At 42.5% G+C, this 16,081-nt stretch overlaps 1 protein-coding gene across 7 annotated transcripts in view; it reads left to right on the forward strand.

Annotated features, from left to right (window-relative positions):
* Nucleotides 1-16,081, forward strand: part of LOC126355940 (proton-coupled amino acid transporter-like protein CG1139) — a 238,361-nt gene that overhangs the window by 183,874 nt on the left and 38,406 nt on the right. For all 7 annotated transcript variants that reach the window (XM_050006519.1, XM_050006516.1, XM_050006518.1 and 4 more), the window contains one exon: nt 6,888-7,038. In XM_050006519.1, coding sequence (XP_049862476.1) covers nt 6,888-7,038 — 151 coding nt within the window. The remainder of the gene's footprint in view (nt 1-6,887; nt 7,039-16,081) is intronic.

Below are 16,081 nucleotides of genomic sequence, written 5' to 3' on the forward strand. Positions count from 1 at the left end.
TTGACTGAAGATGTATTCAGACGTCAGAGAATAGCTTCTACGGTATTGGAAGGTATCTGGAAGAACAAAAACTATGATGAAAAACAGAACCTTCAGTACATAAGAGGGAAAAAAAATGACCGGAGAGGAAATCGTGTTGGGCACCATCGAACCGGCCAGAAGGCTGATGACCTGGTGCTTTACAGTATCTCTTCAACGTCTCCGGTGCTCATATTGAACAAACTATGTTAGCGGCGGTCAATAATAACATTAAAATTATGCCTTTCTCACTTATTTGACCTTTTCTGCCCACGTCCTAATCTTAATCCATTACGTATGGAAATATTTGTATACGTCTGTCTTGCATTCAGAGCGCAAGATTTGCACCTCGCAAATCGCTTCCGCATTAACGCATTAGAATTCTACCAAATTTCACTGCCTTACGATAATTACAGTCTACACTGGACCGCTGTAAATGCACTTCAGTTATAACTCCCGGTAGACGGAAAATACATTTCGTGGTTTTCCAACTTGAAGAATAAAATGTAACCCAATATAAATCGACATCTACAATGGAGATAGGGCATAGCGTTGTGTAGAATGAAGCATCGAATGCTACTGACGAAATGAAGCTGGTACCTTGTAGGGCACTAGGGTCACCCGTACGGAGCGTAGTTTATGTTTAACACTTTCCTCCCGTAACGAAGTCCTGTCTCGACTGATGAAGAACGAGATTAATATGATCCTCCAAGATTAATATTCATTGTACTGCCAGGGTGTTACACTTTGACCATTCTTTCCTGTTGGAAAAAGAAACAAGATTTAGGCAGTTAGTGTGTTTTCTGCGTGTTGCCCAGCTTTCAGCTAAACGGTAGATGGTTAGTTGTGTTGGGGAAGGAGACCAGACAGCGAGGTCATCGGTCTCATCGGATTAGGGAAGGACGGGGAAGGAAGTCGGCCGTGCCCTTTGAAAGGAACCATCCCGGCATTTGCCAGGAGCGATTTAGGGAAATCACGGAAAACCTAAATCAGGATGGCCGGACGCGGGATTGAACCGTAGTCCTTCCGAATGCGAGTCCAGTGCCTAACCACTGCGCCACCTCGCTCGGTAAACGGTAGATGAATGGAATTGAGACGAAAGCAGCAATCTGAATATGTTCAAACTCGCTCTAAACCAGATTTCACAATTTTAAAAAATGATTACAAAATCTGATGGCGGCTAACATGCGATGTCTTCGTCACACAGAAAATAAGACGTCATTTATGTTGTTCGTGTCAATTTTGTTCACCCACCGGACGCTTGAAACAGACTATTTCGAAAAGAATTTGTCTGCGTTATTCGTCACTGAAGGGTAATTTGCCCAAGAGATGTGAAATAATGGAGGACACATATTATCGCAACCAGCCACTAACACATTAATAATATTATTTATTATGCAGGTGTTGTAGTGTATGTTGTAGCGTACTTACGTAGCAGTCCATTTGTGTCCTGTTTGTGCGGTTTACTGACGACTTCGTTGACTAGAATGAATAAATCCTGAATCATGGAACAAACGTCACTAAACAGGAAGTTACTGATTTAACGTGTATGACGACACGAAATAAAACGTGCAGTGTGTTAATTGTTGAAGAGTGCTAAGTAGTGACTGCGCAGACATGCCGCTTCAGAGGGGCTGTCCCTCTCATCGTTTTAACACGGCGCACAAGGTCGACGTTATGTTTTACCGAGAAGGTCACCCAGTGGAGTAATGGCGGAATTCCCAGACGGATTCCTACGTACTGTCGGAAGCGCCACACATTCACGTCTACACGTAAATTGTTGTTGTTCTAGTCTTCAGGTTTGAAGCATTTCTTCATGCTATTCTGTTTGGTGCAACCATGTTCGTCTCCGAATAACTACAGCAACTAACGTCCTTCCGAATCTGCTTACTGAATTCATTTGTTGGTGTGTCTTTACAATTTTTACCCCTTCCCCACCCACCCCCCCTTCCACATACACACTTTCCTACAGTACTCAATTGGAGGTCCCTAAATGTCTTAGTGTGTGTTCTATCAACCGATCCCTTCTTATAGTCAGGTCGTGCAACAAATTTCGTTTAACCCAAATTCTGTTCAGTACCTCCTCATTAGTTACGCGAACTACGCATCTAATCTTCAGCATTCTTCTGTAGCACTACATTTCAAAGGCTCGTGTTCTCTTCTTGTTTAAACTGTTTGTTGTCCATGATTCACTTCTATACACGGCTGAAATCCATATAAATGCTTTTAGAAAAGACTTGCTAACAATTAAATCTATATTCGATGTTAACAAATTTCTCTTCTTCAGAAACGTTTTTCTTGTCATTTCCAATCTACCCTTGGTATCCTCTCTACTCCGGACCTCATCAGTTATTTTGTGCATAAATAACAAAATTCATCTGCTGCGTAAAGTGTCTCGTTTTCGTACCCTAATTCCCTCAGCATCATCTGATTCAATTCGTCTACATTCCATTATCCACGTTTTTCTGATTTTGATATTCATGTGAGAACCTCCTTCAAGAAGCTGTCAATTCCGTTCAACTTATCTTCCAAGTCCTTTGCTGTCTCTGACAGAATTACAATGTCATCGGAAAACCTCAAAGCCTTTCTTTCTTCTCCCTGAACTTCAATTCATACTAATTTTTCTTTGGTTTCCTTTACTGCTTGCTCAATGTACAGACTGAATAACATCGGGGACAGGCTACAGCCTTGTCTCACTCCCTCCTCAACTACTGCTTCCCTTTCGTGCCACTCGACTCTTATAACTGCCGTCTGATTTCTGTGTAAGCTGTAAATTGCCGCCGGCCGGTGTGGCCGAGTGGTTCTAGGCGCTTCAGTCTGGAACCGCGCGACTGCTACGGTCGCAGGTTCGAATCCTGCCTCGCGCATGGTGTGTGATGTTCTTAGGTTAGTTAGGTTTAAGTAGTTCTAAGTTCTAGGGGACTGATGACCTCAGCGCTCCCATAGCGCTCAGAGCCATTTGAACAATTTTTGGTAATTGTCTTTCGCTCCCTGTAGTTTATCCCTGCTCCATTTAGAATTTCATAAAATGTATTCCAGTCAATATTGTCTCTGTCTACAAATACCACAAACATAGTTTTTACTTTCCTCAACCCATCTTCTAAGATAAGTCGTAGGTTCAGTACTGCCTGACGTATTCCTACATTTCTCTGGTGTCCAAAGCGATCGTCCCCGAGGTCGGCTTTTCCCAGTTTTTCCTTTCTTATTTAAGGAATTCCTGTTATTATTTTATAATTGTCTCCTACTACTCCGGTAGTTCAGTAAATTTCACACCTGTCAACACCTGCTGACGGATCGAGACTGACCGCAGTCGTTACGGAACTTGTCTTCGTTGTGAGACAGGGACTTTTACAACTGGTTTTCGACCAATCTTCTAGGTTCAGATCACACGGAATGGACTTCTGAATTACTGTTTGATCCTGTTCACTTTTACCTCCATCGCTGCCCAATTTGGCTTTATAGGACTAGAAACCCTTTGGGCGGCACGTCGTACCATGCACTATCGTTCAGAAGTTTTGATCATCTATCACAACGTTGGATATGTGGTTAAAAGATGAATTTTGTTTCGAATATTCTGTCGTATCCCCGTTCTGATAATGAAATAGTTACAAACGTGTAAAGGCTAGGCGCCCCCGTTACCTACCTGGCTCTTCACACAGAGGGGTACTGATGAGTACTCACAACAATACTGATGTGCCTTTACCAAAGACGGTTACGTTCGAGTACGCATCACTCTTCCAGTTACCTGCGTAGCGATCAGTTCGCATTAGTTTACAGTACACTGCGTGCGGCTAGCCTCTTTTTTGTAAAGCTGTTGAGGTTCAGAACATATAACCCCAGAATGAGACAGAAGCAGGAGACTGAAACTGAAAAACGTGCTCTAATTGTAGCTATGCTTGAGAAAGGCTATTTTTGTTGGACAATAGCAACAAAAGTTGGAGTAAGCGAAACTATAGAGGTGTACACATTGCACGAGTTCAAGCAAACTGGTGGGAGGGCATGTGTTTCACGATCTGGGAGACCCCTATGAACGTCGTACAGGGAGGTTCAGGTCATATGTGTGCAGAGTAAAGATTAGAGGACTCGTAATACACGTGAAATTCAGTAGAAAGTAAATAGAATGCGAGCAGCTCCAATCACTGTCTTAATAGTGCAATGCCGTTTACGTGAACAAGGTTGAAAGGATTGCGTAGCAGCCAAAAAACCCTCATTATGCGAACAAAATGAGAGGAAACAATTGGAGTTGGTGCAGAAACATAAAAACTGGATCGTGCAGCAATGGTCCAAGGTGTTATTCACGGACTAATTTAAGTCTGAAATATTTGAAAGTAATCATCTAAAATTTGTTCGTCAAGTTCGTGGAGAACGTATGGAGAGCCAGTGTGTGATGCCAATGGTGAATAAGGATGGAGGGTCGGTCGTGGTGCGAGGATGTTTTGTGGGTGTTCAAGTCGGTGGTCTAGTGAGGATTACTGGAACTTTAACGAAGGAACGATATCACAGGATAATGATCAACAATGCAGTTCCATTTGAAAACACATTTATTCGTTGTGCGATTGTTCTGCGGCAGGAGAAAGATCGCCAACTTTTTCCTAAATTGTGCAGAGGGTATGACAATAGAGAAGAGAAATGTGAGGAAATGAAGAATGTAATTTGGCAAGTAGGTCACTTGACTTAAGTCCCATCGAACTCTTTTGGGGTGAGTTGACAAGGGTGTCAGAAAACTGAGGTCGTCTAATGTTGAAGATCTATAGAATAACTTACAGATGTGATGGACTCGAGTACCTGAAAAAAACTACAAAATGCAGCTATTCTGAGAGCAAAGAGTAGGTACTTTAAAGATGCTAAAATCTAAACCATATTGTATTGGACTTAATGATCGACAGAGAAAATATTTATTTTGTTGGTCTATTTAGTTTATACAATAAGTTTGTACACTGAAATAAAGTATATAGTTTTTATCACGGCGATCGAAATCTTTCGACCGGTAATGTATGTGAATGAAGCGCTACATGACACACGTGTTCGATAACATGTTTATTTAGGGGGAAATTTGTAAAAGATGTGCTGCAAGCTAGAAGAGATTTATGATTGAAATACCGCAGCTTGCGAAAAACTGGGGATGGTAAGGGGCCAGATCACAAAAACATAACATTCGAACCGGAAAAGACAATTTCATTTTTAAAATGTGTTAAAAATAGATATTATGTAATTCTATCAAAGCTAAAGTCTTAAATGAATGCAAGAAAATGAACAATACGGTTTTAGAATTAGAAATAGAGCAGTTCATCTTGCTATATCAAACCATTGAGTTTCATCCTCCTCTCGTGGTTCTGTTTAACCATAGATTAATTAAGGCACGGTGTGAACTAAAATAAGGAGAAAAACGTTTCAGTTCACAAGTGTTGAAGAATAATAAGTCCAGTATGAGTAAATATTTAGTTATGAGAACAGACAATGGGGCACTATAAAAATACCGTGAAACAAAACAGACAACGATAAAAGACGTACCATTAAAATTTAACGAACAATGACCAGCTGCTTCAACAACTACTATTGAAGTTAGCCCCGAGTACCAAAGGCAGCACAAATAATACTGCTATATTAAAGCTCTGGGTCGAACGTGGTACACTGGAATATCCGTAACATACACTAACAGAAACGCTGAACAACGCACACAGCTAGATTTTAACCTGAGGTTACTGAGGCTAGTTCTATAAAAAGGTGCACAAATAAAACTTGAACGAGAATGTCACTTGGCTAAAACTAAGGCAGTAAACTGAATTTGCATTTAGGGTGAGTACACAAAAGATTGCAGAAGCAACTCACATAATATTCGCAAGTTATCCAAAGGGCTGGTTTCAAATTTTGACAAACGTCGCATTCGTATGTAAATGCGCATGTAAATGTTCATTTCTTCAATGACAGTCGCTTCGAAATCTTGACTCAACTTTGCATGGGAATACGCACGTGGTGCTATGTAGCTTTTTATAGAACAGGAATGCTGCATTTATAGGTTACGATTGACAGGAAGAAGGGACAGGATGATAGGATATGTGTTAAAGCATCAAAGAATAAATTGCGCCGGCCCGGATGTCCTTGCGATTCTGGGCACTACAGTCTGGAACCGCGCAACCACTACGGTCGCAGGTTCGAATCCTGCCTCGGGCATAGATGTGTGTGATGTCCTTAGGTTAGTTAGGTTTACGTAGCTCTAATTTATAGGAGACTGACGACCTCAGAAGTTAAGTCCCATAGTGCTCAGAGCCATTTGAACCATTTTTTGAATAAATTGCATTGTTCCTGAGGGTGGTGTACATGGTAAAATTGTAACGGAAGGCAGACTCTGGAATTGATCCAGTTAAAAAGTAAGGACATTTGGTGAAAGTGCTGCACTGGGATGAAGATGTTGGCACAGGAGAAGCAGTCGCGAAGGCCCGTATTAAACCACTCAGGGAAATAATGTCCTAAGCAAATGTTGGATTAGGTAAACTCTGAACCGTATTCAATGATGGGGCCACTACAATTTCGTTGTTGAAGGCAGCAAAGGCGAGATATTTCTCAGACAAAATCTTGCTGCATAATTCACCGCAGGAGACCTTCTGTAAAGTTTGAAAGGTAGGAGACAAGGTACTGGTAGAAGTAAAGCTGTGAGGATTGGATGTGAGTCGTGCTGGGGTAGCTCAGATGGTAGAGCACTTGCCTGCGAGTTCGAGTCTCGGTCAGGCACGCAGTTGTAATCTGCCAGGAAGTTTCAAGGTAAATATTGCTGTTAAATGTGACTGAAGAAGTAAATTCTTTGCAATATAGAATGTTATTCTGTTATTCTGCGCCTCTTGCGGATGTCTGAGGGAGCGCTGGTGTTGCAGCGACGTGGGCGCGCTGGCGCACCTGCTCAAGAGCAGCCTGGGCAGCGGCATCCTGGCCATGCCGCTGGCCTTCCGCAACGCGGGGCTCGCCTTCGGGATGGTCGCTACGCTCGTCGTCGGCTACATCTGCACCTACTCCGTGCACATGCTGGTGAGTGCCGCTCTGCCCTCCTCTGCGCTGTCCACGCGGCTGCTCCCATGTTCCCACAGCTTTCCTCGGCTCCGGGAGGCGGCGCACTTCCACACGGACACAAAAGCAGAGATACTGAACTCCATTTTCAAATGTTCTTTACTAGGCGAGGCGCAGCACGGCGGGTCTAGTTTAATTCTCTAGCTATTGACGTCACTACTGTGCAGATACAACTGAAGTCGGTAACATTAAACAAGACTCCAAACAGAGCTTCACTCCAAGTTTAAACGCAGCCAAAACCTCTCAGACAAACAGCAGCTAAACGATGTCAAAGTTAGCGTAAGGAGGGCTATGCGTGAAGCGTTCAGTGAATTGGAAAGTAAAATTCTATGTACCGACTTGACAGAAAATCCTAGGAAGTTCTGGTCTTACGTTAAATCAGTAAGTGGCTCGAAACAGCATATCCAGACACTCCGGGATGATGATGGCATTGAAACAGATGACGACACGCGTAAAGCTGAAATACTAAATACCTTTTTCCAAAGATGTTTCACAGAGGAAGACCGCACTGCAGTTCCTTCTCTAAATCCTCGCACAAACGAAAAAATGACTGACATCGAAATAAGTGTGCAAGGAGTAGAAAAGCAACTGGAATTACTCGACAGAGGAAAGTCCACTGGACCTGACGTGATACCAATTCGTTTTTACACAGAGTACGCGAAAGAACTTGCCCCCCTTCTAACAGCCGTGTACCGCAAGTCTCTAGAGGAACGGAAGTTTCCAAATGATTCGAAAAGAGCACAGGCAGTCCCAGTCTTCAAAAAGGGTCGTCTAGCAGATGCGCAAAACTATAAACCTATATCTCTGACGTCGATCTGTTGTAGAATTTTAGAACATGTTTTTTGCTCGAGTATCATGTCATTTTTGGAAACCCAGAATCTACTCTGTAGGAATCAACATGGATTCCGGAAACAGCGATCGTGTGAGACCCAACTCGCTTTATTTGTTCATGAGACCCAGAAAATATTAGATACATGCTCCCAGGTAGATGCCATTTTCCTTGACTTCCGGAAGGCGTTCGATACAGTTCCGCACTGTCGCCTGATAAACAAAGTAAGAGCCTACAGAATATCAGACCAGCTGTGTGGCTGGATTGAAGAGTTTTTAGATAACAGGACACAGCATGTTGTTCTCAATGGAGAGACGTCTACAGGCGTTAAAGTAACCTGTGGTGTGCCAAAGGGGAGTGTTACGGGACCATTGCTTTTCACAATATATATAAATGACCTAGTAGATAGTGTCGGAAGTTCCATGCGGCTTTTCGCGGATGATGCTGTAGTATACAGAGATGTTGCAGCATTAGAAAATTGCAGCGAAATGCAGGAAGATCTGCAGCGGATAGGCACTTGGTGCAGGGAGTGGCAACTGACCCTTAACATAGACAAATGTAATGTATTGCGAATACATAGAAAGAAGGATCCTTTATTGTATGATTATATGATAGCGGAACAAACACTGGTAGCAGTTACTTCTGTAACATATCTGGAAGTATGCGTGCGGAACGATTTGAAGTGGAATGATCACATAAAATGAATTGATGGTAAGGCGGGTACCAGGTTGAGATTCATTGGGAGAGTTCTTAGAAAATGTAGTCCATCAACAAAGGAGGTGGCTTACAAAACACTCGTTCGACCTATACTTGAGTATTGCTCATCAGTGTGGGATCCGTACCAGGTCGGGTTGACGGAGGAAATAGAGAAGATCAAAGAAGAGCGGCGCGTTTCGTCACAGGGTTATTTGGTAACCGTGATAGCGTTACGGAGATGTTTAGCAAACTCAAGTGGCAGACTCTGCAAGAGAGGCGCTCTGCATCGCGGTGTAGCGTGCTGTCCAGGTTTCGAGAGGGTGCGTTTCTGGATGAGGTATCGAATATATTGCTTCCCCCTACTTATACCACCCGAGGAGATCACGACTGTAAAGTTAGAGAGATTCGAGCGCGCACGGAGGCCTTCTGGCAATCGTTCTTCCCGCGAACCATACGCGACTGGAACAGAAAAGGTAGGTAATGACAGTGGCTCGTAAAGTGCCCTCCGCCACACACCGTTGTGTGGCTTGCGGAGTATAAATGTAGATGTAGATGTAGATGCCCGATGGAATTCTAGTCTGATACTACATTGCCAGTCCAATTAATATAGCTATCAGCCAGAAGCCTGAATAACCACCTTTTTCAACGCTGACCGCTACGAGACGTGCAGGAAGAGAGTCAGTGAGGTTCTGGAAGGTACCGACAGGGATTTGGAGCCATATCGCTGTGCTCAGCTGCGCCAGGTTTCACGGCTGAGGACCCATGGCGCGAACGGCTCAACAGAGGTGGTCTCATGGATTCTCGATTGGCCAAAAACTGTGGAGTCTGGTGGTCAGAGGAATACGGTAAACTGGTCCTAATGCTCTTCTAACCACGCACAAACACTGCGAGCTTGCGAAACGTTACCTTCACCTGCTGCTATATGCCGAGGGAAAACAAACTGCATGTAGGGGTGGACATGGTTCCCACCGACAGATGTGTACTTGTGTACCGATTATGCCTTCCAGAATGGCAAGATTTCCCACGGAATGCCACGAAAACATTCCCAAGACCACAACGCTCCTTCCTCCGGCCTGAACCCGGTATCGACAATCTGCCCGATGGAGCATTAAAAGAGACTCACCTGAAAAGTCCACTTGTCGTCACTCAGTAACATCCAGTTGCAGTATTGGGGTGCGAATTTCAGCCTTTGTTGCCAATAAAATGGGAAATCTGTGTGGCTAAGGCCTCCCGTCGGGTAGACCGTTCGCCTGGTGCAACTCTTTCGAGTTGACGCCATTTCGGCGACTTGCAAAGGACAACACAACACCCAGTCCCTGAGTGGAGAAAATCTCCGACCTAGGCGGGAATCATACCCGGGCCGTTAGGTATGACATTCCGTCGCGCTGACCACTCAGCTACCAGGGGCGGCAGTCGTTGCTAGTGAACGGCAGTCAGCATGGGTGTTTGAACAAGGCGCCTGCTGAGTAGGTCCGTACCCTGCAACGGTGGTAGTTGATTGGTTTATGTGAACCGTCAGTTGTTCACCAGCTGCACGTCCGGTCGCCCCTACTCATCCCCGCATCTGTCCGCCGGTTTTTGATGACGCCAAACCCGGTATACCTTAACCACGGCAGCACGGGAACGGTTTACAACCTTAGCCGTTTCTGAAATGCTTCCACACTTGGCCCGAAAGCCAGTGATCTTCCCCTTTTGCACGTCACATAAATCGCTCCGTTTACGCAATACGATAACGACTGCACGATTGTCAGTGTACCTCCGAGACGTTTTATATACCCTCCACTGCTAGTGCTATTAATGGTAAGTTGATGTCGAACATAGGTGCTAGTCACCTTGACCTTGTTAATGACACAGCCTAGTCAGCTCCCATTCTAACCAAAACTGTGCCTGTGATTGGAAGAAACCATAGCTCATAGGCGTCTAAAGGAAATGTAACAGAAGTGAGGCATAAAACTAGCGTCGAGTGTCATCGTCGTCCATCTATAGTAGAATCCTAGAATACAGACCTATTGTCTAAACATTATGATGTGTTTCAGTCGACTGAGTTAGAGAAGACGCAGCATGTTATCTCGTACGGAGAGTCGTCGATAGAAGAAGAACTAACTTCAGATGTGCCCCAGAAAGTGTGTTGCGACTTACATCGCTCGTGCTGTTTCTTAATGGCCAAGTGTACGCTATTAACAGTAACCTCAGACTCTCTGCAGGTTATAGAATTATCAGTAATGAAGTACTATGTACAAAATATCCCGTCAGCTTTTCGTAAAATTTCCATCTAGTGCAAAAATTGGCAACATGATTTAAATATTCAGATATAAAAAATTGTCCACATCATGAACAAAAAAGACTACTATCCTATGACTGCGACATCACTCAGTCACCATTGGAACCTGTCTACTCGTACAAATTGCTGGGTAGGGACATGAGCAGATAGGTGAAAAAAGCACATTGAAGGGGTCTATGAGGGGATGGGGCTTGTCTCGTGACGTGATAGAGGGAGAAACAGAAGTCGATAGCGAAGAATACGTGATCCAGCATTAGAGCCAGTTTTAAAAGAACTTTGGGCGACTTAAATGTCTCATCGAAATTTGTAAAATCATTGGAGGAAGCGGCAGAAAAATCACGTTGATGTCTACAGTGTTTGATACTGACTACCTCAGTTTTTCGGAAAAAGTATCACCCACATAATTCTGAAGATAATAGAGCTGACAGGTGTGAGAATTATCGCCGAATTACCTTAACAGCGCATGCATCCATGTTGCTGACAAGAATAGTATACGGAAGAAACGGAAAGAAAATTGGGGATGTGTTAGGTGACAATCAGTTTGGCTTTAGAAAAGGTGAGGGCACCAGACAGCTGGTTCTGACATTGCGGCTAATTATGGAAGCAAGACAGAAGTAAAATCAAGGCACTTTCATAGGAATTGTCGATCTAGAAAAAACCGTTCAACGGTGTAAAATGGGGCAAGATGTTCGAAATCCTGAGAATCAGGAGTAAACGATAAGTGTCGGAGACGAATTGCGGACTGCTCGAATACGAAAGAGTGTAAGTCAGAGATGTAGTCCTTCGACCCTTTTCTTCAAGCTATCGACAGAAGCAATGGCGGAAATATAAGAAACGTTCAAGAGCTGGGCTAAAATTTAATGTGAAAGGATATCAGTATTAAAATTCTCTAATGACATTGCTATCCTCAATGAAAGTGAAGAACAATTACAGTCTTATGAATACAGAATACAGATTTTTAGTAAATCAAGGAAACAGGAATGTAATGAGAAAAGGAAGAAATGGGAACAGAGAGAAACTTAACATCAGAATTGGTGATCAAGAAGTAGATGAAGATAAGGATTTCTGCAACGTAGGCAGCAAAATAACCCATGACGGACGGGGCGAGGAATATATAAAAAACAAACACTGACAGATAGGGCATCCCAGGCCAAAACAAATGTACTATTGTCAATACATTAACTTGAACCCGCCGGTGTGGCCAAGCGGTTCTAGGCGCTTCAGTCTGGAACCGTGCGACCGCTAAGATCTCAGGTTCGAATCCTACCTCGGGCATGGATGTGTGTGATGTCTTTATGTTAGTTGGGTTTAAGTAGTTCTAAGTTCTAGGGGACCGATGACCTCACCTGTTAAGTCCCATAGTACTGAGAACCATTTGAACCATTAATTTGAGGAGGAAATGTCTGAGAATGTACGTTTGGAGCCCAGCATTGTATAATACGGAAACATGGAGTGTGAAAAAGCCTGAAGAGAAGAGAATCAAAGTATTTGAGGTGTGGTGCTACAGACGAGTGTTATAAATCAGGTGGACTGATGAGATAAGGAATGAGGAGTTCTCCACAGAATCGGCAAGGAAACGAATACGTGGAGAACATTGATAAGAAGAAGGGAGAAGCTGATAGACATGTGTTAAGACTTCAGAGAATAACCCCTATGGTACTAAAGGAAGCTTTAAAGGGTAAAAATTGTAGGGGAAGACAGAGACTGGAACATATTCAGCAAATAATTTAGGTCGTAGGCTGCAAAAAAGAGAGATGAAATGAAACTATCCTATAGCTTCAATCGTAGATAAGACCGGTGGCAGACTTACGATACAGAAGTGTATTCGGCCTCAGAAGGCGACTGCTTGCAAATCACTTGTGCATTCAATCTCAGGATATTGCTTGAGTATGTGGGTCTCATTCCAAACAGGAGAGAATATCACGGAAATGCTAGAAAACCTGAAATGACAGACTCCCGAAGATGCACGAAGTTATCTCGCAAATCCCAACTTACGATATTTCGAGAACCAGTATAAAGCGAAGAATTTAGACACATTCGTCAGCTCCCAACACAGCACTATCATCGCGATCGAGAAGATAAAATTAGGCTTATTACTGTGGCCACAGAGCAATCTCTCTGCCCGCAATCCACACATTATTGGAACAGGAAGAGTCTCAAACGTTTTTTATTTTTATTTTATTTAAATGTCAAGTTCCGTAGGACCAAATTGAGGAGCAAATCTCCAATGTCATGGAACGTGTCAGTACATGAACTTACAACATAAAAAGTAATAACAGATAAAAATAAATGTTCATGACCTGAAAGAAAATCAGTCCATAAGTTTAAGCAAACGCTATCAGCAATACAATGAGAATCATCTTAATTTTTCAAGGAACTCCTCGACAGAACACAAGGAGTGACCAATGAGGAAACTCTTCAGTTTCAATTTGAAAGCGCGTGGATTACTGCTAAGATTTTTGAATTCGAGTGGCAGCTTATTGAAAATGGATGCAGCAGTATACTGCACACCTTTTTGCACGAGAGTTAAGGAAGTCCGATCCAAATGAAGGTTTGACTTCTGCCGAGTATTAACCGAGTGAAAGCTGCTTATTGTTGGAAATAAACTAATATTGGTAACAAGAAATGACATTAAGGAATATACATATTGAGAGGCCAATGTTAAAATACCCAGACTCGTGAACAGAGGTCGACAAGAGGTTTGTGAACTCACACCACTTATTGTCCGAATCGCCCGTTTCTGAGCCAAAAAAATCCTTCTAGAATTGGAAGAGTTACCACAAAACATAACACCATACGACAAAAGTGAATGAAAATAAGCAAAGTAGACTAATTTATGTGTCGAAATATCACTCACTTTCGATACCGTACGAGTAGTTAAAAAGGCAGTATTAAGTCTTTGAACAAGATCCTGAACGTGGGCTTTCCGCGACAGCTTACTATCTAACTGAACACCTAGGAATTTGAACTGTTCAGTTTCACTAATCGTATGCCCGTTCTGTTAGATTAAAACGTCAGGTTTTGTTGAATTGTGTGTTAGGAACTGTAAAAACTGAGTCTTACTGTGTATTAACGTTAGTTTATTTTCTACAAGGCATGAACTGAGGTCATGTACCGCTCTGCTTGAAACCGAGTCAATGTTGCACACAACATCCTTTACTACCATCATCAAAAACAGAGATATTTTAGAGTTACCCACAATACTAGAGGGCATATCATTTACATATATAAGGAACAGGATCGCCCCCAACACTGATACCTGGGGCACCCCCCCCCCCCCCCCACTTGACAGTATCCCACTCAGATCCCACATCACAGCCATTATTAACCTTTAGCTGCCTGTTGCTAAAGTAAGAGGTGAACCAATTGTGAGCTACTCCCCTTATTCCGTAATGGTCCTACTTCTGGAGCAATATTGTGTGATCAACACAGTCAAATGCCTTTGTTAAATCAAAAAATACTCCAAACATTTGAAACTTTTTGTTTAGCCCATCCAGTACCTCATAGACAAAAGAGAATATAGCGTTTTCAGTTGTCAAACGACTTCTAAAGCCGAACTGTACATTTGATAGCAAATCGTGGTTTATAAAATGATCTATTAACCTTACATACACAGCCTTTTAGATAAGTTTTGGAAACACTGATGGCATAGAAATAGGTCTAAAATTATCTACATTATCCCTTTCTCCCTTTTTATAAAGCGGCTTTACTACTGAGTACTTTAATCGCTCAGGAAACTGACAATTCCTAAAGGAAAAATTACAAATATGGCTAAATACAGGGCTAACATGTGCAGCACAGTACTTTAATATTCTACTATACACTCCATCATAACCATGAGAGTCCTTAGTCTTAAGTGATTTGATTATTGTCTCAATCTCCCTCTTGTCTGTATCACAGAGGAGTATTTCAGACATCAATCTCGGAAAGGCATTTGCTAGGAAATTTATATGATTTCTTGTAGATACTAAATTTTTATTTAATTCACCAGCAATGCCCAGAAAATGGTTGTTAAATGCTGTACATATATCTGATCTATCAGTAACAGATATATTATTACTGCAAACTGACTTTATATCGTCAACCTTGTGCTGCTAGCCAGACACTTCCTTCACAACTGACCATATGGTTTTAATTTTATCCTGTGAATTAGCTATTCTATTTGCATACCACATACTTTTTGCCTTGATAATAACATTTTTAAGCAAAGTGTGGCGAAGTATTAAGTACCATCTGCCATGCACTTCATACTGCTTTGCAGAATATGCATGTTGACGTAGATGTAGACAGAAAGATAAAAAGGTCTCCCCCAGGTACAGAGATGACGTTAAAATCGATGGAATTTGGTTTCACATTCCATTGCATCATACCGCGCAATAACATAAGTCAGGGGCCAATTTTATTTGCGAAATAGTTTTGTTCATTAAGTAGTTGCATGTGGAATTCAAATTTGCAAAAAATAAACACCTTACTGCTTTAGGCAGTTTATCACCAATGGAAATTCATCCAGAGTTGGTGAAGCTTCGTGTATCCATCTCCCGACAAGTCGAAGGACGCCACCGGTGACAATGTTTTTATTTCAGTCTGAATGAATTATTCAGCTATATTTAAAGGTCTTGCCTTAATAGGTGTTCACTTCTGCGCAGCAACCCACCATCTTCACGTGCCTCTATGATAAACTGGGATTTCATGCGGATAATCGGGTAACACCCATAATACACCTCGATATAAGATGTAAATCAAATCAATGCCTGCGATGATGAATTCCTACCTTCCTGTTTAGGATATTGAAAGCACCAACTCTTCAACAAGTGTGCTGTTAGGCAGTATTGTTTGGAGTAGATGGATCAAATTTAAACTACACATCTTTGGGGCATGCGAGCTTAACTTGTCATATACAGGATGTTCAAAAAATGTCAAATAATTTGAGAGACGGTAGTACTCATCGAAACAAGAAAAATAAACCCAATAAACATGGGTCCGGAAACTCGTACTTTCCACGATAAACAACTGTTTATACGAAGGCCTGCGCTACGCTTTTGCGCGGATGTTTTTCATATTAGCACATTCGTGGCACTGGCGCTGCGTCAAATGTGTCGGCAGGATATTATGATGTCTATCTACCGTTAGGTGGTCTGCAGTTAGATATGTGGTTCGAGTCATATCGTAGGCTACGTTAGTTTTCGTCCTCTTTGTGT

The sequence above is a fragment of the Schistocerca gregaria genome, chromosome 3 (assembly GCF_023897955.1).
Source record: "Schistocerca gregaria isolate iqSchGreg1 chromosome 3, iqSchGreg1.2, whole genome shotgun sequence".
NCBI classification, from domain to species: Eukaryota; Metazoa; Arthropoda; class Insecta; order Orthoptera; family Acrididae; genus Schistocerca; species Schistocerca gregaria.